This window comes from Phycodurus eques, chromosome 11 (assembly GCF_024500275.1).
Source record: "Phycodurus eques isolate BA_2022a chromosome 11, UOR_Pequ_1.1, whole genome shotgun sequence".
NCBI classification, from domain to species: Eukaryota; Metazoa; Chordata; class Actinopteri; order Syngnathiformes; family Syngnathidae; genus Phycodurus; species Phycodurus eques.
In genome coordinates, this window is record NC_084535.1 from 10,179,642 (window position 1) to 10,199,565 (window position 19,924).

General features: G+C 40.7%; 1 protein-coding gene across 5 annotated transcripts in view; it reads left to right on the forward strand.

Moving 5' to 3' along the window:
* camkmt (calmodulin-lysine N-methyltransferase) overlaps nucleotides 1–19,924 on the forward strand; it is a 130,576-nt gene that overhangs the window by 87,262 nt on the left and 23,390 nt on the right. For all 5 annotated transcript variants that reach the window (XR_009769416.1, XM_061689649.1, XM_061689650.1 and 2 more), the window contains 4 exons: nucleotides 8,928–8,988; nucleotides 11,001–11,052; nucleotides 14,729–14,792; nucleotides 18,986–19,052. Coding sequence is in view for 4 of the 5 variants with exons in the window: in XM_061689649.1 (XP_061545633.1) it covers nucleotides 8,928–8,988; nucleotides 11,001–11,052; nucleotides 14,729–14,792; nucleotides 18,986–19,052 (244 nt within the window). In the remaining variant the exon portion in view is untranslated. The remainder of the gene's footprint in view (nucleotides 1–8,927; nucleotides 8,989–11,000; nucleotides 11,053–14,728; nucleotides 14,793–18,985; nucleotides 19,053–19,924) is intronic.

Consider the following 19,924-nt stretch of genomic DNA (forward strand, 5'->3'; position numbering starts at 1 on the left):
ACTTCTTGAAAAGATTTAATTTAACCTCTGAAATAAAGTAACTTTTCCATGACATTCTACTTTATTGAGGTATTCCTGTATGCTTCGTGTGGGAATTCTGTCCAAGTTCTGAACTGAAAAATCCAAATACTAAAAGACGTACTGTTACAACCTTACCGACAACACATAACTTTCTTAAATGCATCAAATAGTTGTCCATAATGCTGATACCTATAAAAAAGCATTCAGGAGAAAAACAGGGAAAAGACAATACAATTAGACTTTTGCTGCAGGAAGGAGAAGCACCTTGTAAGAAGAAAATAAAGCGCGTGTCAGCCAGACAAACGTGACGACGAGCTGGCGGTAGATAAAAGGAAGGCGCACTTATTTTCTTCTTTCGTCTTGCTGCTTTCTTGACAGATGGGCAGACAGGTGTGTGGCAAGCGAGACAGCCGCTGCAGGGACAGTCAGACGGGCGAGTCGGTCCGAGCTGGCATTTTGCTGCCGATAAGTAAGCTATCAGCGGAAGGGGATAAATAGCAGAGTAAAGATTGGTGCCGGCCCCCTCGGAGAAGGGGGCGGCGGGCGGAGGGGTTGAGGTTCGGGGGTGCCACGATGCAGGCGTGGCGGGCAGATAGCCCCTTGCTCTCATTATACTCTGCCTAATCCAAAATGCTGTTTACTCAGAGAGAGAGAAAGAGAGAGAGTGGCCACGCTTATCGAAGCCCTGCACAGAGTGTGCAGCGAGCGGACGTCAAAATGAGCCTTTTCCAATGGAAAAAGGGATCAGCGGCGTCTCCCAGGCAGACTCTGTCGGCCACAATGTCGATGCTTATCGCCCCCGCTGCCTGCTCCTCTTGGTGAAAGGCGACGGGGCTATCTCGGCTGCCTGTTCACGCCACCGGCTCATAATTGCTCCCATTGTTGGTTTTATTAATAATATCCCGTGCCTAATAGGCATTAGAAGCACATACACGCATGGCGAGAGCTGCCCGAACGGCAAGGCAAAAGCTACTCATATGATTTTCGCAAAACTGGAACTGGTGGCGTGGATAAAGGACGATAGATACTATAAAAGTATCAAGTTTGTCAGTGATTCTTTTTTTTTTTTTGTGTGTGTACTGATTACAACTGCCGGGCGGCACGGTGGCCGACTGGTTAGAGCGTCAGCCTCACAGTTCTGAGGTCCGGGGTTCATCCCCGGCCCCGCCTATGTGGAGTTTGCATGTTCTCCCCGTGCCTGCGTGGGTTTTCTCCGGGCACTCCGGTTTCCTCCCACATCCCAGAAACATGCATGCTAGGTCAATTGACAACTCTAAATTTCCCATAGGTGTGAATGTGAGTGCGTATGGTTGTTTGTTTATATGTGCCCTGCGATTGGCTGGCAACCCGTTCAGGGTGTAGCCCGCCTCCTGCCCGATGATAGCTGGGATAGGCTCCAGCACGCCCGCGACCCTAGTGAGGAGAAGTGGCTCAGAAAATGGATGGATGGATGGATGGATGAATACAACTGCCAGGACTTACCTTCACTTCTTTGGCTTATGTGCACCACTTTGTAATGCACGTTACTGCCACCTGCAGGACTGGAGTGGTTTAATAGCGACCACAGCTAAGGATTAGTTCGTATTCGGCAGTTTTCCGCTATGTTTGCACAATCATACAGTCTTAAAGAAGCTGCTAAGCCTAGTTGGAGGTCAAGGTTTGAGCGAGTCCTTTTTTAAAATTTTACTCAGTTTTATCCTTTTCAATGTAATGTTATTTTTTGCATTTATTTGTGTTATTATTGCTATTTGGTTTCATCCATTCCTCCGTTTTCTGTACAGCATATCCAACTAGGGTTGCGAGTGTGCGTCTATCCCAGCTGACTTTGCACAAGAGCCGGTGTACAACCTGGACTGGTTGCCAGCCGTTTGCAGTTATTTAATTTTGTTACATATTAATTGAACTTTATATAATTGATAGCCTAATGACTTAAATATAAATTTTATTTTTTTAATGTAATTGTATTTGTTTTTTTTCATGCAATTATATATGCTCTTGTTTAAGTAAAAGCTATTTAATTGATTAGAAAAACATTTGCAACATTTTCTATTGGGAATTTAGTCAGGAACTATACAGACAAAAATAGCTCCATGCTACATTTCATCAAACTTGCCAGCAACAGCATTGTTTTCCATTCAACCAAATAATTTCTACTAACTGTAGATGATTTCTTTCAACAAAATGCACAGAAAAATGATAAAACCACACCTTCCGATGAGGTATACTGTAATTGGAATTTGTAGATGTCCTTTGCAGGTTATTTTTCACACAAATAGAAAACAGTAGATTGGAATATTCCATTTACATTGGTATTAAGCGCCTACAATGCTTGTAGCATTTGACTCAACCTACCGTACGAAACTCAATACCGTACTTTTACCTCCGCACACACCTCTTTTTCGGCAATCCGTCACACAATAACACAACACACACGCGGTGGTCTTGTGACGTGTGTGTCCCCGGTCGAGGCGGGCCGGGGTAATCCCGGCCTCCAACTAAAGTAGCCGCGTGAGAGGACAGATTGTCAGTTGATCATGGCCAGCCGAGAGCCTTATCCCTTATTGGATCGGCCATGGAGGAGGCTTAGGAATTATCTGAGGCCTCGCTTAATGTGGAGTCGGATCAGCGCCAGAGAGCCACACGGCCCCAAGACACACCGGGCTCGAAGAGAGACGCTTGTGTGTATGCGTGTTGGTGGGGTACACAACATGGTGCGTGTTCACAAAGCAACATCACGGCACACTTAACCCCATCTTGACACCATCTCGCCCGCGACGCTCCCTTGTCTATGTTTCGCCATCCAATAGCCGCCGCCTCCTCGAAGAAGAAGCCCCCTCTCTCCGCTTTCCCCTTCTCTTCCTCGCATTATCATCTTCTTTTTAGTCGTCACCGTGCTGTACATCCCATTTTGTCCGCAATTTGCTCTCGTTTCTGTCCTTTTAAGAAAACCGTCTCCCGCTTGTTTCTGTCCGTTAAAGAAAACCGTCTCCCGCTGTGCACCGCTTTATCTTGGAAGTTTTCCAAATTATTCAAACCAAAGCATCTCTCTGAGCAGTATGAGTGTAACTTGAAATTAATTTTTCATTTATTTTCAAATACGCTTTTACTAAAGTATTTTTAAAATTTTGTAGCCATTTAATGTAATCATTTCATTTTGTAATACTTTGTTTTAACCAACTTACAAACACTGATCATGTTTGAATTAAATATTGTACTTAATTTTTTTATTTGAGTCTTTTTTTCAATTATTATTTTCTAGTCATTTGCTATAGTGATTACTTAATGTAATATAAATGTTTTTTTTAACCAATTTGAGAACAAGGACTTTCGCTCTGATGTTTTCATTAAATAAAACCGAAAAAGTTAATCTAATACATATTTTAATATTTAATATTGTACCAATGCATTTCATAATCTGATTTAATACCTCTGTAAATTGGTAAATATAAGTTTTTACAAATTTGTATATCTCTCCGATTATTAAGTTTGTATTATTTTCGATTTTTTTTCAAATTAAACGAATAAGGTTTGTATTGAAACTTTATCCCCAGTGACACGTTTATTTTTATTTTTAGCTTTGTGTTTCTGAGCTGCATATTTCTTAACATAATAGCCATTATATTCAGTAGTCTAAAAAGTAATCAAGCTTTTATAAACCAAAAAAAAAAAATATATATATATTTTCAACAGAAACCCCTCTCTGATAGACATTTTTATTTTATTATTCACATTTTTCATAATATATATGTACAGTATATTACACCGTGAGAAACCCAAGCAAGTTGTAGTTGAAAAACGTAGCAAAGCACAACTATTTTATGGTCGGCTGCTGTGACGAACGAGAGCAGCGTAATTCCTGAGTCCTAAATCGCGCTGATTTAAAGTGACTGAGCCCCTGAGTTATTTTCAGGCAGTATTCCCCTAAATTCTACCTGGATCACCTTCGCTTAGTTGCTGATTCCCTCACCTGAGAGGATGTCTGGGTTACCGGGTTACCTCTTGTGGATAAGCACAAGACAACAAGCGGGATGGACGAGTAATTCCATCCCCTTTGCTTGTGATTACCGACACCTACTGAGGGTCAGATTAGCTGTGGACCGGGCCGAGCCGTAAATCCCGCGGAGTTCCCAGGGTGGAGTTACGAGATTATTTATTTATTTTGTTTATTGAACGTGACTAGCGGTCAAACACACAAATCCAAAATGAGAACACTCTTAACGAGCTGCTGTAGGCCACAACTCGCACGCAGACGCTCGCACGCAGACTCACCGGCGACTGATGTCAACAGTAGGCCACACCCCTTAAAGGCACATACCCAACACACAAATACTACAGTACATACAGTAATTAATTGCACTTTATAAAACCCGTGTATTTTTTTTTTTTACCTACTCTTTAATTGTTTTATTATGATTTTATACAATACAGTGCTATTTTTCTTAGCGTAAAAATTTTTGTTTTTTAATTGGAGTGGCTTTTTGGGCAAGTTAATGGCATTTCAATTAATTTCAAAGGGAAAATTGCGTGCTTTTTTTGGGGGGGTGGGGGGGATGGGAAAATACATGCTAGTCATACAAATACTGGGCATTTACAATTTGGTCATGGTCCAAATTAAGGTGTATTTATCTTTGTGGAGGTTGTGGTGTTATAGTCATTTCTCAATTAACTTTTTTTTTTTTTTTTTTTACTGCGTGCAGCCTCATTATTCCACACATGCTTTTTAAACTATAACTTGACAGGTTAGTGCCTGTCGCTGATGACTTACTACATTAAACTGAGACACACACACACACACACACACACACTCACAAGCACGCTTTCCTCATCTCGTAATTGAAGGTGAGAAATAATTTCATTATCCGCAGGAAAGAGTAATCTGCTCTCGAACTCCTGATCCCCTCATTTCCTGCAGAACACCTCTACCTGGGAGGTGAACACACACACAGACACACAAACCTTCCTATCACCCAGGGCTATTAATGTTATTGGAGTCCGGGATTAACCATCAGATTCACATATGCTTTACAAAGCTTTTTGATTTAGTGCTGCTTTCACACGCGCACAGTTTTTGATGGAAGATGTTTGCATGCGATAAAGCAATGTTTAAATGATTGTGAAAATAGACTGAAGTGATGTTTTACCGCAGTGTGTGCGCCTGCGTGTCATTGTTGTGCTGTTGTATCTCGGGTCAGGACGTAAGTTTCTTCATCGTCCTCTGCCGTTCATGCGCCGGGCGTCCGCTGGGAGTAATGGCGACACAAGCGTGGAGAGGAAGGCCAGGGCAGTCAATGCAGGGTTCAGAGGTCGTCGTCACTTTCACGGACCGCATGGCTGCTAACAGGAGGCGGGGAGGGAGGGTGGGAGGAATTCGGACAATAGCTGACATGCACTTGTTGTCGAGGATGAACTGTGAGGGGTCCAGTACAAGCTGTTTAACCTTTACAACGTTACCATAGCAACAACGATTGTTTGGAATGTGACTCGAGACAATACGTCATAAACTTGTATTTCATTGAAAAAAACTAAAGTGTAACAAAATCCTCAGCAGTTTTCAGCAGCTATACGTTCTGATCATTAGAGTAAACATTTTGAACAAGCTATATTAAAACTGTTTTCTCCCTTAAATGATGTTTTTATGGTTATAAATTAACCTTAAACACCTTACCATTTCGTTGTATTCAAAATATTTTAATCCTTATAAATCTTTTTTTTCTTTTTCTCTTTTTATTCTCGTAATATTACATCTTTTTTCTCGTAAACTAACTACTTAATAGATACTTTTTCTCTTTTTGTTGTAATTTCTTCTGATGAAATTATGAGCATTTCTCACAGTGCAAACGTTTTCGCATACATTTTTAATATCATATTGTGACTTTTCGAGAGAAGTTATTATGAGTTTATTGTTGTAAAATTATGATTTTATTTTACGTGAAATTATACATCTCTCTTTTTATTTTTTATTTTTACTAATGTATGAAGGAAATCAAGGCAGCACATTTGTCTCATGTTTTTTTATCTTCATAAAATTAAAACTTTATTCACCTACTGTAATATTACAAAGGTATTGTAAAATTATTTTTTTCCTAAATACCAACTTTATTCAGTTATTTTTATTTTTGTCAGCTTACTTTTTTCATAATAGGACTTTTGCCTCCAAAAACAAATTCTAACTACTTCTCACATTGTGACTTTTTCTTACAAAATCGTTTGAAATATATATATTTTTTTACATAATGTTAATTTATTTTCCTAAAATTACAACTTAATTCGCATAATATTTTGATATTTTTAAATGTCTCTCTGAGTATGACTAATCCCATAAGGGAAATCAATCCAACACATTATTATAAAATTTAACTTTCTGTGGTAAAATATCAACAGTAGTCTGTCAATATTATTATATTATTGTAAATTTACTTTATTTAATAATATTGTGACATTTTCCTTCTAATATAATGACTTAAATTCCGGTAAGGGTAAACTAAGGCATCGTGTTATTCTTTCTCTTTAACTCTCGTTAAATCACGACTTTGTTTTGTAAATTACATTTAAATTTGGAGTTTATTCTTGTAAATGACAACTTTTTCTAATAACGTGATGACTTTTTTTCTTTGAAAAGTGCAATTATTTTAATGTTATAGCTTTATTTTTGTGAAATTATAACTTTGTCACAGTGGGACATTTACTCCTAAACATGTTTCCATCCATTTTCCGTACTGTTTTTACTCACTTGGGTCGCGGACGTGCCCCAGCTATCTTTGGGTGAGAGGCGGTGTACATCCTGAACTGGTCGCCAGCCAATCGCAGGGCACCTATAAACAAACAACCATTCGCACTCACATTCACACCTACGGGCAATTTAGAGTCTTCAATTAACGTACCGTGCATGTTTTTGGGATGTGGGAGAAAACCTACGCAAGCACGGGGAGAACATGCAAACTCCACACAGGCGGGGCCGGATTTGAACCAGACACCTCAGAACTGTGAGGCAGTCGTCCACTGTGCCGCCAAAACATATTTAATAACTGTATTTTGACTTTATTCTTCACTCTTCTCATTCATTGTAAATATTACTTAATCATAAAATTACAACTTCATTCTTTTAATATTTTTGATATTATTATTATTATTATAGTCTTTGATCTTCCCAGTATGTTCAGCTCATGAAAAATGGGAGCAAAAACAAAAATGTTCCACTTTATTCACATCCTTGTGACATTACGGTTGTGAGTTTATGACTTTTTTTCTATTTGTATTGTATATAAACTTGTCATGGTCTGTGTTTTGGTTTGGGTTGTGTTTAGTTTTGTTCCATGTTTTCCTGTGTTCCATGTTTGTCGTGTGCTCATTAAGTTGTTGTGTCCACCTGTTCTCGTCTGCTTTGTGTCAACCAATCAGCTCTCTCCAGCCACTCATGTCTTGTCCAGGTGTTCCTCGTTGTCTCGTCTATCTGTTTGTATTTAGTTCCCTGGTTTCTTTCAGTTCTTGTCGGTTCATTGTCGTTGTCACATGTCTCTGCCATGTCATAGTCGTCAGTTGTCTTTGTGGTATGTCATTGTCAGGTGTCATTTTCCGTTTCTATTCCACGTCTTACTCACAGGTCATAGTTTGTTTCCAGTTTTAGATATTCGAGTGTTTCTTTGCTACTTTGATTTGAGTGGTATCTGTTGTGGGACTTTGTTCAGTTTTCCCTTTTCTAAGATTAAATATTATTTTGAGACTCCCGCACTCCTGCCTTGCCTCCCTGCTTCCCTGCAATTGGGTCCACCATGTTCTCACCTTGCGTTACTCGCCCTCGCCTTAACCACGTTCGTGACAAAACTACTGTGACAACAACAACAAACCTTCCAACTGCGCCACAACAACAACATTCAAAATGTCACCTTATTCAAGTTGTACATACATATCTTGACATTCTCTAGATGCACACTTTCTCCTTTGGCTCTTATTGTGTGTGTGCGTGTGTACAACATCAAGTCGAGATGTGTGTGTGTTTGTGTGTGTGTGTGTTTTTTTCCCCCTTATGACGAAAAGGCATATTTGGACACTTTATCAATAGGCATTATTAAATCCTGCTTGGTCCAGCTAATCTTGGTGAGCAGGAGTGAGAATGACACACATACACACACGTACACACACGCACGCTGATGTCCGCCCCATGACTTGAAGAGAGAGCGTTTGTAAGCCGCTTATTATATTGACCAGCTCCTTCTCCGGCAGACACCCTCCCTCGCTGCTTTTTGCTCTCCTCTTCTTCTTCTCTCACTTTTCTCTCACTTTTCTAAGCCCCAACTCCACGTCCTCCCCACGTTGTCACCCCACACAACTCCTTCCCCGTCACGCACACATGTGGACACACAAACGCGCCGATGCATGTGGCGCTAAAGCTGCAGCGTCTCCTTCAAAGCCAGAAAGCTGAAGTTTTATTCAAATGAATGTTTGCTTCTTCCACTGCCAATATGTGTGTGTGTGTGTGTGTGTGTGTGTGTGTGTGTGTGTGTGTGTGTGTGTGTGTGTGTGAGACAGTGAGTGACATGACTGGGCTGAGCATCCAAGTGTGTGTTACATGCACAGCAGAAGGAGAAGGGCTGACGGTAGGTGATAAGCCAGATAGGCCTGCATGCTGTGATTATCACCCAGTGGACCTCCTGTCACACACACACACACGCACACACGCACACGCTCGCGCGGTGAGAGTGAGAGTGTGTTGTAAGGATTTAGGGCAGACAGACAGACGGCCAGAGGAATAAGACTTGGATGACAAGGCAAGGTGGAAGCCACCAGAGAAGCAGGCTGGAAAACAAACAATGCGTCCAAACGGCTTCCACTGATTGGATGCCATAAGAAACAGTTTTATTGGAAGCGATATTAAGCTGGTTTTGCTCTGTGCGTTTGTTTGTTGTCAGGTGTGTGGCCATCAGAGGAGGCCATGGCTCATTACTGCCTGCAGAACCGTCACATGTTCACGTAAGTTGACCATCAAGCTGTAGTACAGTTTATGAAGGAATGTATGAATAGATATATAATAAACAAAGCAAGAACGCATCACAAGTGACTCATACTGGTATACCTGCAGATGTAAGTCAATAAACGGCTGCCTGTGGAAGTAGCTGTCTTCAACAACAAAAAGTCTCACCTCCAATAAACGGCGGAGTTTTTGCCCCTTAAATTTTTCGCCCCTTACATTTTTTTATTTTTAACCCATTTGTACGCTAAAATGTATTAGATTGTCACAATCTCCTGGTAAAATAATTGTAATGCTGTAAGCTAATACTGTATAGACAAATGGTGGGCAAGATATGGCCTGGGGTCCACATACAGTCCACGCCGTTCTTTTATCTGGCCCACCGAGCATTCACATAAGCAAGCGTCCTGTAATATTAGTGGCATTAACTTACCCGTTTTTTGCCCTTAAATCGTTTTTTTAAATGTATTTGTTTGTATTTATTTAGCTCATTAAAGAATTGTTTAATTGATATATTGTAAATAACATATTTACAATATTTTTGTAAATAAAGAATTGCAAATGTAGCTATTGAGCACAAATGTTTACCAGACCCTGGTATAGACTGTATATCATATAATAATATTTTTTGATTTTTTTGATTTTTCTATTAATATTTATTGAAATGTGATCGTCACAAATTTCGGCTTGTCTCATCAGGGATTGTCACAGCAAGTCATGACATTATTTATTTGGCGTAGTTTTTAAACATGAACTGATATTTAATGAAGTGTTAGAATTTGTGGAAAAACATAATCATATGAAATTACAAATTGTTTTAAAAACAATTTGTAAAAATGTGATTCGCCACTAATAAATGCCTTGTACATGAGTAATTGACGCAGTCGGTGAGGCATTAGTTGAATGTATACAGTATATCTTTTTGCTTTTACTTTATAGCGGAGTAATTTGCTCCATCCACCTGTTTTCTATTATTTTGGCCAACTTTATATTTATTAAATGGCCACGTTTCAGATGACTTGGCTGGATGTAAACACTCTGTGTCATATGTCGTCACTTACGCACCAATGTGGCATGAAAATCACCCGAGGCACGCTTTGATTTTTTTTACGCTGAAGGTGGAACGTCACCCTTTGATTTCCTGTTTTAACATTCAAGAGGCAGGTGGTGGGCCGTGGGGGGGGAAGAGGGCTATTGATTATCGTATAGCGTGGTGAAGGTCAGTGAGACAGAAAGAAAGAGGGGAAAAAAGACGGAGGGATGAAGGTACCTGGGATGAAAGTGGACAAGGCCAAAGATGGAGGGGAAGGCCAGATAAAAGTCGGAAGAAGATCAGAATCAGAATCATTTTTATTTGCCAATTACGTCCAAAGAATACACAAGGAATTTGTCTGGAGCCGCTCTCGTACGACAACAGACAGTCAATTGACAGAGAACACTTTTGAGACATAAAGACATTGAGAAAAACAGTCACTGAGCCATAAAGGGTTGCTAGTTAGCTGGTAATGCCGGTACAATTTTTATTTTTTTATTTTTTTGGGAGAATTGTGCAAAAAGATGCAGAGTCCTCTAGCACTTAGACCAGTTCAAATGGCCAATCTTGCAATAGTCCGGTGCGATGACCATTGTGCAAAGGGCGCCGAGACTTCAAGGAGTGTATGCGGTTTAAAATGACGAGTAGTGCGATAGATAATCTGGGACAATGTTGATTGTGCAAATGTTGCAGATACTCCTCAGTCAGTGTGTAAATGGAGCAGATGCCACTCTGGCATGAGTGGCCAATATTGGTCAACAACAGATATGCAAATAGTGCAGCGTGGTGAGACTACTACAGTGAGTGCACGAGTAGCATATAATTAGCCTGACAGAAATGTGTCAATGTCATTTATCTTAAATTTATCATAATAACATGTGATACAGATGAAGGGAGTGTGTGTGTGTGTGTGTGTGTGTCAAAGTGCCAAAATAGGACTGTCTCAATAAGGTGAATGTCTTTCCCACTCTGTCCTCTCAGGGGCGCCGTTTGTGAGTTAGCAGGCGGGATGACCTGCCTCGCTGGACTCATGGTAAGTGAAACATTGACACACACGGACACACACACACAGACACGCGCGCACACGCAATTTGTAGGGGAAATGCCTAATTAAATGGACCCTCACAGATCAATACAGCGTGGCCACATGGACCATGGAGGATCCCTTGAGACCTTGTTTCACTATTTTCTAGGAAAGCAAAGTCTGTGTTCATGCCATAAACCCAAGCACCAAAGTACAGTGGCGCCTTGAGATACGAGTGACCCAATTTACGAGCTTTTAGAGATATGAGCCTCGGTTTGGATGATTTTTTTCCCCCTTTGATTTACGAGCACTTTACTCAGAGAGACAGCAGTTCACGTTACAAAAACGCAAATACATTCTCCACTATTTTTTTATTGGGAAAAGTGAATTCTAAATAGTGTTATTCATATTAGGATTATGTTTTATTGTTATTATTATGTAGCGTTCTATAATATTCAAAACCTGCATTTTTAGTCTTATTAAGGTGCATGGCTTGTGTGAATATTTATGGACTCACATCAACACATTATGAACATGACACTGCAGGCAGATATACTGTTTCTAAAACGTCATTCATCATTTGTGCCTTTGTCCGAGGTCGAGCGTTTTCTCCTCCTAGCCGAGTTGTAAGAAGATTTGAAGAATGAAAGCCATTTCATGTCAATCAAACAACAGCGCTCAAATTGAACATACTGTACACTGCTTTGCATGGTGCCATTGGCTTGTATGATGTACCACCAGGTTTTGACCGCTTCCCACAAACATTGACATGTATCGGCTTTATTAGCCGGGGTCTTAAGGGCCCCTACACATAGCAGGCGTCAGTGTCCCATCGATCCGCTGCGTGCGTGTATGTCTGTGCTCGCGTGGGGGGAAAAAAAGCAGGGTTTTATCTCTCGTCAAGTCAATACACCGTGTTTTGACATTGCTGGCTGGAGATGGAATCCTTCTTTTACCCCGTCTCCTTTTACTTGGCACCCGTGCGTGCGTGTGTATGTGTGTGTGTTTGTTTGTGTGTGTTTGTGTGTGTGCGTGCGTGTGTGTGTGTGTGATCATTAGTTTAATCTTTTTCAGAGGGGGTCTGTCATGTGATCAATATGTTAATTACTCTTTTGGTTCTTGTCCCATCGCTTTCATTTGAAGGCTGGATTTGCACTGCCTGTCCATGTGCCCAATCCCGATTTTATGGCTGTACAGTGTGCATCCCCCTACACGCCGTTCCCCCGCTATACCGCGCTTATTTAAGCAATCTATTTCCCCCCCCTCACCCCCCAAAAGAGTTTTTCGCCCTTGCACTTTTCAGCCATTTATCGAATAACCGGAGAATAGTTAAACACAGTGACCACATTCACACAGGAGCTGCTGTCGACCACAGCTCTCATCCAGATACTCACACGAAGGCTCGCCGACGTCACACGGCATCCCACCAAGCTCGACCTATTAAAGGCACATGTATGTACACAGACGCTACAAGGCGGACAGTGTTTTCTATACATGTAATTTAATAGCTTTGAATGTGTTGAAAGTGTGTGGGAGGGTTAGAGCAAGAAGAAAGTATATAATCTATGATTGGGTTGCATCTATTGCAGGTGGCTTTGAACACAACCCCACGATAAACAGCAATTTGCTGTATGAGATTTTTCCACATTTCCATGTAATGTACATTTCAAGTGACACAAATCCCATCTGGCTGTCTCCACACTTACAGAACACATGAAACAACCTGTACGCACAGATGCCAAAATTGCAAATAAATAATTGCATAAGTGTGAACACTGAGCAGTGACCTCAGATTTGTTATCTTTTTTTTACCTAAATATGAATAATAAACGTTATATAGCATTTAGTTAAACTGGGCTGACTCTTCGCTGCCCCCAATTGACTTAAACAAGGGTAACCTCCAATTTACTCGACTGGCTGCCATCTGCAATTATTTAGCTTTTTTGGTGATGGACATCTCTAATCTTGCAACTAACTAAGGCCCACCGCACATCAAGCGACGCGACAGAACTGTCGAACTACTGAACTGATCATCTTAACTGGTTTTCATGAGTGACTGACTGTCGGCCACTAGTTTTGCTATGAATCCAAATTTGAACTCTGGTGAGTCGCAGATACAACCGCCAATCCAAAAGGCCATTTTGTATCATATGAGCTTTCACAACACAAATTGGGTTTTCGGGTACGACGCGGTGTCCAGCTGTCTACTGCCAGCAGATATAGTATGTACAATATACCTCTGTTGTTGAAATTCATGAATTCAGTCAATGAATGGGATGATCATTGCCAACAGCCTCTCAAATATCCACACGCTCTCCTTTATTTCTTGCCCGATTCCTCTCTTTGTGTTATTATAACGTAGCTGCGTGCCGCTTCTTCCTCCACAATGATGCCATCTTGTTTGTGGTTCAATAAAAATGAATACAGTACGGTGCAGTATACGTGAAGCCTCAACATGTTGTTTCTCAATCAGAACACCAGGGGTCGTAGTTTTTCCATTGCAGCTAGTTGCTATGTACGCGAGGGTCAATCGCCAGGGTTGTGGGTGTAAGTCCCTGACTGTAATTCGTTTGCGATTGTCCAGTTCTGTCGTAACCTACAAACTAACTAACTAACTAATGAAGTCACTAACCAACCAACTAACTAACGAAACGGAAAGTAATCGGTGTCGCACAGTAACACAAGCTGGTGGATGGGGTTGCGGGTAGCAAGCCACTGCTCCTGGGTTGCCAGGTTGGATTGCTGATCTTTCAGCTGGATCCCCCGCTTCAGCCTGCGGGTCACTTCCTGTATTGGAGCAGATGGTGGGACATACGGGTCGCTCTGTGGTATCCCCACACCGCCGACACACACACACACACGTACACCCTCTGCAGGCTCTGAACGTGTGTGTGTGTGTACATGTGTTTGTGTCCAAGTGTGCGAAAGCATGCATGTGTGTGTCCCTACGTGCTTCATGTATGACTTTTCTTTATTGTCTGTGTGCCATATGGTGACAGATAACACTGACTTGCCTTTGTATACATGCATAGCAACACTTGCGCACGCATGCACACAAAAACTGACAGCCTGACACAAAGTGAGTGATGAATTCAAAAACGAGGAGAGAGAATGTGAAAAGGGGTTATAGTTAAGCACACACCGCTTTATCTATATCTGTCACACGCGCACACGTGCGTGCGCACGCCATCCGCTCGCCGCTTTCCCTCCCTTCCATTTTTTTCCTTCTCTCTCGCCGATGCCTCTCGCAGTCTGCGCCGCAAAGTTACGTGAAGGGCATCAGGCAGGCCCGGCAAGCAAAGTGCAGAGTGACAGCGGCAAACGGGAGTGATGGCTCGGGCCGATAAACAGCCGGCGTCAAATGAAAAGGCTCAGCGTTTGCCATCATCCCCCTGTCACAATGCAATTACTGAACAGAGTGATAGCAAGATAGCAGCCCCCACCGCTAGCCACAATGATAAAAGTATTGACTGATTTGATTGAATGATTAAAATAATGCAGACATAGAAATGGGCTGAAGATAGAAAGAGGGTGGGAGGCAGGGAGGGTGGGGTGGGGTGGGGGGGGGAATGGCAGGGAGGCCGTCGCAGGTTTCAGTTGTGCAGATCCGTCATTATTGTGCGAGTGCTCTGACGTTCCCCTCATCTAAGGCCTTCTCGTCCTTTTGTTTCATTCCTCCTCGCAGGTTGCCGTTTGTGCTGACGTGAAGGAAGTGTTGCTATCAGACGGCAACGAGAAGTGCATTCAGAGTATCCTTTCATCCCGCTGGGAAGCTTCTGTACTACTTACGACTGTACTGCTCTGCTGGGCTTTGATTTGAATGAGATGAAAGCATTAACACCACTAAATCCTCCCTACATGATCTTTAGCTGAAATTAGGCATCACGAAACAAACATTAAATCAGTGTAATGTAAAACCGACCAATAACAAAAGATAACATCATTAAAAACAGATGACTAATATTGCAAAAGGCATTATTCACAAGGTTAAAAATAACTTACTAGAGTATAAAAGTATTTCTTCCTTCCTCTCCTTAATACAACGATACTGTACGTTTTGAGAAAATAGTGAAGAAGAACAGTAAGTGGGGGGAAAAAGATAACTAATTTTGCAGAACAAAAATAAGCAACACATTAATAATATGATTGTAGATAAAAAATATCTATATGCCGTTTCTATATTTAATTTTAGTATTTCTTTTTTAAGATATCAGCGTTGAGGCATAGCTCACCACCATCTAACTGTTTTTATTAGCTTTCATTAAAAACAAAGTAGAAAAGTTGTTTTTGTTTTTTTAAAATTATATTTATAATAATTTTTTTCTGATTCCATCTGATCCTTTCGGACAAGCTTATTCATCATCAAGGACATTAATTTTCCTCTTCATATGTCATTATTATTATTATTGTATGATGTTATTTCTATATTATTTATATTCTACTTGTAAAAAATGTAGATTTTTTTTTCTTTTCCATCGGATCATTTTTGACAAGTTTATTAATCCCCAAGGACAATCATTTGAATCTTCATATTTTTGTATATTTTCTTGTAATATCTGGAGGCTATTATTTATCGTACATACGGGGTATTATTGATTTATTTATTTAAGCTTTTTCCACTTTCCAGTTCACATTTTAGACAGTTAATATTAATTCCCAAGGTACTTCATATGCATCTTCATTCATAATTTTCATTTCATTTATTCATACAATATTATGTATAATGTGCTATCATATTTATAGTATTTTCCCTGATTCCAATTTACAAATACACAAATAATTACATAAATAGTCATCTATATTGCTAACGCCAGTTGTTAGAAGCAGCCTGGTTTCAAAACATGTCTTTGTGTACTTCATTTTTCGCAATTATAGTTCCTAATATTTTTAAGCCTGTGGTCCATCTTGCTGGTCTTTCCCACCAACTTCAAACTCGTCTCGCCCATCATCTTGCATCATTACTGTTCCCTTTCCCCTCTCTCCTATTTCACTGCATTCATTCGGCAGCTACACAAACAAGAAAAGCAAGTTTTAGTGTGACAAAAGCAGGAAACGTGCAAAAATGTGCATTTCTTCCCCACTGACCGATGCGCCACTTCCATATTTAGGTCTGCTTACAATATCTCTCAATGTCTCGGCCGGCGACGATCACAATAAGACCAAACAATAACACTACCCAGACTGTAACGTGCACACACTTGCACCAACAATGCACCATTGACCCGCCCGCTTTGTTTCACAAGAACAAAAACACACACACACAGGAATTATAAGAAAGATTTTTGGTCTCATGCGAACGACTGCTGTTTGAGGCTACAATGGAAGCAGATGTGAGGAGATTTGTGTGAATGCTGGAGATATGCTGTATACTGTATATAGACACAACCACACAGTTTTTGACCTCATTCATAGGGTACACACATGCACATGCACTTACAAGGAGTGCACACTGTGCTACTTCTGCGACCTTCAACAATCATCTCGAAAAATCAATGGAAATATTCCTTTAAGCATGATTGATGGCTACCACTTGACTGATTTAAAAGATGGCTGCATATACTGTATTCCTTCACAATGTCCAATAGTAAATTGAGGCCTCTCAGGTCGACTGCAATTCAATTTTTCATATAGGAGATAATAGAAATAGAAATAATCTCCTCAGGGGTCAAAATGTTCATTAGCTGTCTCTGCACTGTTTGAAGTCACACGTTAACATTATTAACTGTCATACAAGCGTATGCCTCGTAACGTAACGTAACATAACATAACATAGCATACCGAAGCGAATCGTGGCATAGCATAGCAGGAAATTAAGGCCCGTCGCACACCGCCTGAAGCGGCCGAACTCGACTTGGACAGGGCCATCATAAAAAAAAAAAAAAAAAAAAAAATGACAGTTGGCAACTCACCTCTGCTTGCATTGAGCGATTTGATTCATGGACACCCTGAACAGCGAGCCTGTATAGAGTTTTGAGGCTGCACATACCATTTATTGTAATTTATCACTTTTATGAAACCATAAAAAGATGAAGAAGCGGGGCGGAGAATAAGGATAAATGATTAACGAATAAATGAAATGTAGATAAATGAAAGGCTCAGCTTACTCCCATTTACTTGAATGTACGACGCGGTATGAAATTATAAATATAGTTAAGTATTGTTGTAAAACACAACATATGCATACTTTAAATACTGTATTTGTATGGCTTGGCGGCGATCCGGCTGGGTCTCACTCGCTTAAAACCTGCAAATGTGTTTTTAGCGTGTGCCTCACCTGGCATAGCATAGCATAGCAAATAAAGATGGAGGTTTGCTAAAGCCAGTTCTGCGTCACACCTTTTAACATACTTAATTTGTCCTACAAGTGTAAAAATAAGTTAACCGTCAAATTCCGTGTGTGTTTTAACATACTTGGTTAATAAAGATGATTCTGAATCGAACATTAGAGCGTAATGTCAATTTAGCCATATTGTACTGAACAGACAATACGTTATTCTTTTTACCTTTTTTTTCACATCACACTCTTTTTGCGGTGTATACCCCGCCCCCCCGAAAATAACAAAGAAAAAGAAAAAATCACTTAAACTCTCTTTCACCGTTTTACCTCTCTAATGTGTGTGTGTGTGTGTGTGTGTGCACGCTGACCTCTCCCACACTGGTGTGCTGGTGATGAGATTACAGTAAGCCTCCCTGTCATCGCCATGCACGACACACTGATGCACAGGTGTGTGTGTGTGTGTCTTTACGTGTGTGTGTGTGTCTTTGTGCTAGTATTTTCAAATGTTTCCCCAACCCACATACAGTCACACCTTAATTTAGGAGTACCACAACTTGCGTACTTACTTAATTAAGTTGCTTCGTGTACAATACAGTGCTAAAGGGTCTGGAAGGCATTAATAGCATTTCAGTTCATTTTAATGGGGAGTCAAGGTCAAGTCAAGGCACTACTGTAGTTTTTGTTTTATTCGTTACTTAGAAGGCCTTTTGATTTTTTTTTTTGGGGGGGGGGGGGGGGGGGGGGGATTGGCTCTTGAGCTATCAATCCAGACTGTGTATCTCCGTCGCCCCCACCCCCCAGCTCGTTGTGCGCCCCTCTCGCCCCGCCGTCTTTGTCGATTGGATTTGTCTCTTTGCGGGCATTAAAGACAAGCAAATCCTAATTGAATTGCGGTGCAACTCCACAGACCAGTGTATTAATAGACAACTTGACATCAATCGCCCTGCTTTTGTGTGCGCGCTCAGCTGTGTCTGTGCGTGTGCGTGCGGGTTAAAAGCCTTTCAATTGATCCAGTGATGGAGGCTGCTCGTCCACTCTGGATCTGTCAATGTGGACATGGCACATAGTGTTTGTACTCTAGATCGGCATGTGTTGTGGTAAAACCTTAACGATACCTTAGATTAGTTATAGGTGTAACGATACAAATGGACCTTTTGTAGTCTAACAACAGCCAATTCTCACTCAAATGATGTCATATATCAACTGATGTCAATTTGGAGAATTGTTTTGTTTATTTCAAAATATTTCATTTGATGGAGAATTTTGTGCTGGCAGTTTTTGTTTTCTTCTCTCTGTGTTGGATTGCATTGGAGTGTGAAGGTGTCCCTAATGGTTTGGCCAGTGTCCTACTAGTACATGCAAGAACTCCAGCAGTTTTCTTGTTTTTTTCATAGCATAACATATATAACATTTATTTGTGTGTGTTTTTTTCTTTTTTTAATTATTATTCTAGCTTTCATTGTAAGACTGCTCTTCAACAACCTGGACTACTAAAGAGAAAAATGACATTTTCAAAAGAAACCGTTTCATAAAAGTCATCCACTTGCAGGGAGCATCGGCGGCAGGGATGCCCCACTCTGTACACTTACACTTTGGTCCGTGTTTACAAATGCATTACTTTCATAAGGTTACTGCGAGCGTGAGTCCTTGACTGTTGCTCGTCAGATGTACGAGGAATTGTCGAGAGAAACAAGCAGGCAGGGAAGTTTGGGTCAACGCACGTCTCTACCAGGTGAGGATGTTCACATTATTATTATTTGTACAAGTGTGAGGATGTCGATCGCCAATGGTTTTGCAAGATTATTGGTTTTGTTTGTATGATAAGTGGGGGGGTGGACGGGTGATAAAATTTTGGTGTATTGATATTTGGGGTCAGAGCATTGGGCAATGCAAAGGCCTGCCTCCTTTTTGGGGGCCACATCATGCCCAGAAATGCAATTTTCACGAGCGTGTGAATCCTGCTGAAAATATATGCATTTAAGGGGTCCCCAGCACAACCGCCCCAGCCCCATTAACTCAGTAGCACACCAGGGAAAGTTTGACAAAATTAGCCCTCAACACCAGTTTTAATGATCAACTCGAAATTAGGACACTCGAAAAGGTCTGAAGGGCCCAGGCGAGAAATTGAACGGGATGTCGGGCATTTTGGTTTGAAACTGATATTTTGGAGCAAATTCTAGGGCTCTTACTGGGGAATTTTCTCAAATGATCCCCTATCAAAAACGGCTGTCCTAGACAGATGGGCGACGTTAAATTGCCAAGCTTATTTTCCTACACTGTTTGATGTGGACGGACCTTAATTAACCTGTCAACCTTAACTGTTTAGGCTGAAAAAATAAAATGAAATACTGTATGTGTAATTAATTGCGTAATATATGTAAAGTATACATAAAATATTTACACAGTTTTATATCATTTAAAAACATATATTTGGTCATATTTGAAAAACATATTTGGCATATATTTTATATATTTTTACATAAATGCCATATATGAACTCTTGGTAAAATAACGTAAGTATTACAAATAATATGATAAATAAATACACAATTGCGTATGAACTTCAAGTCATTCTCCAAAAGCTGCAACAAAGTCCCACGATCC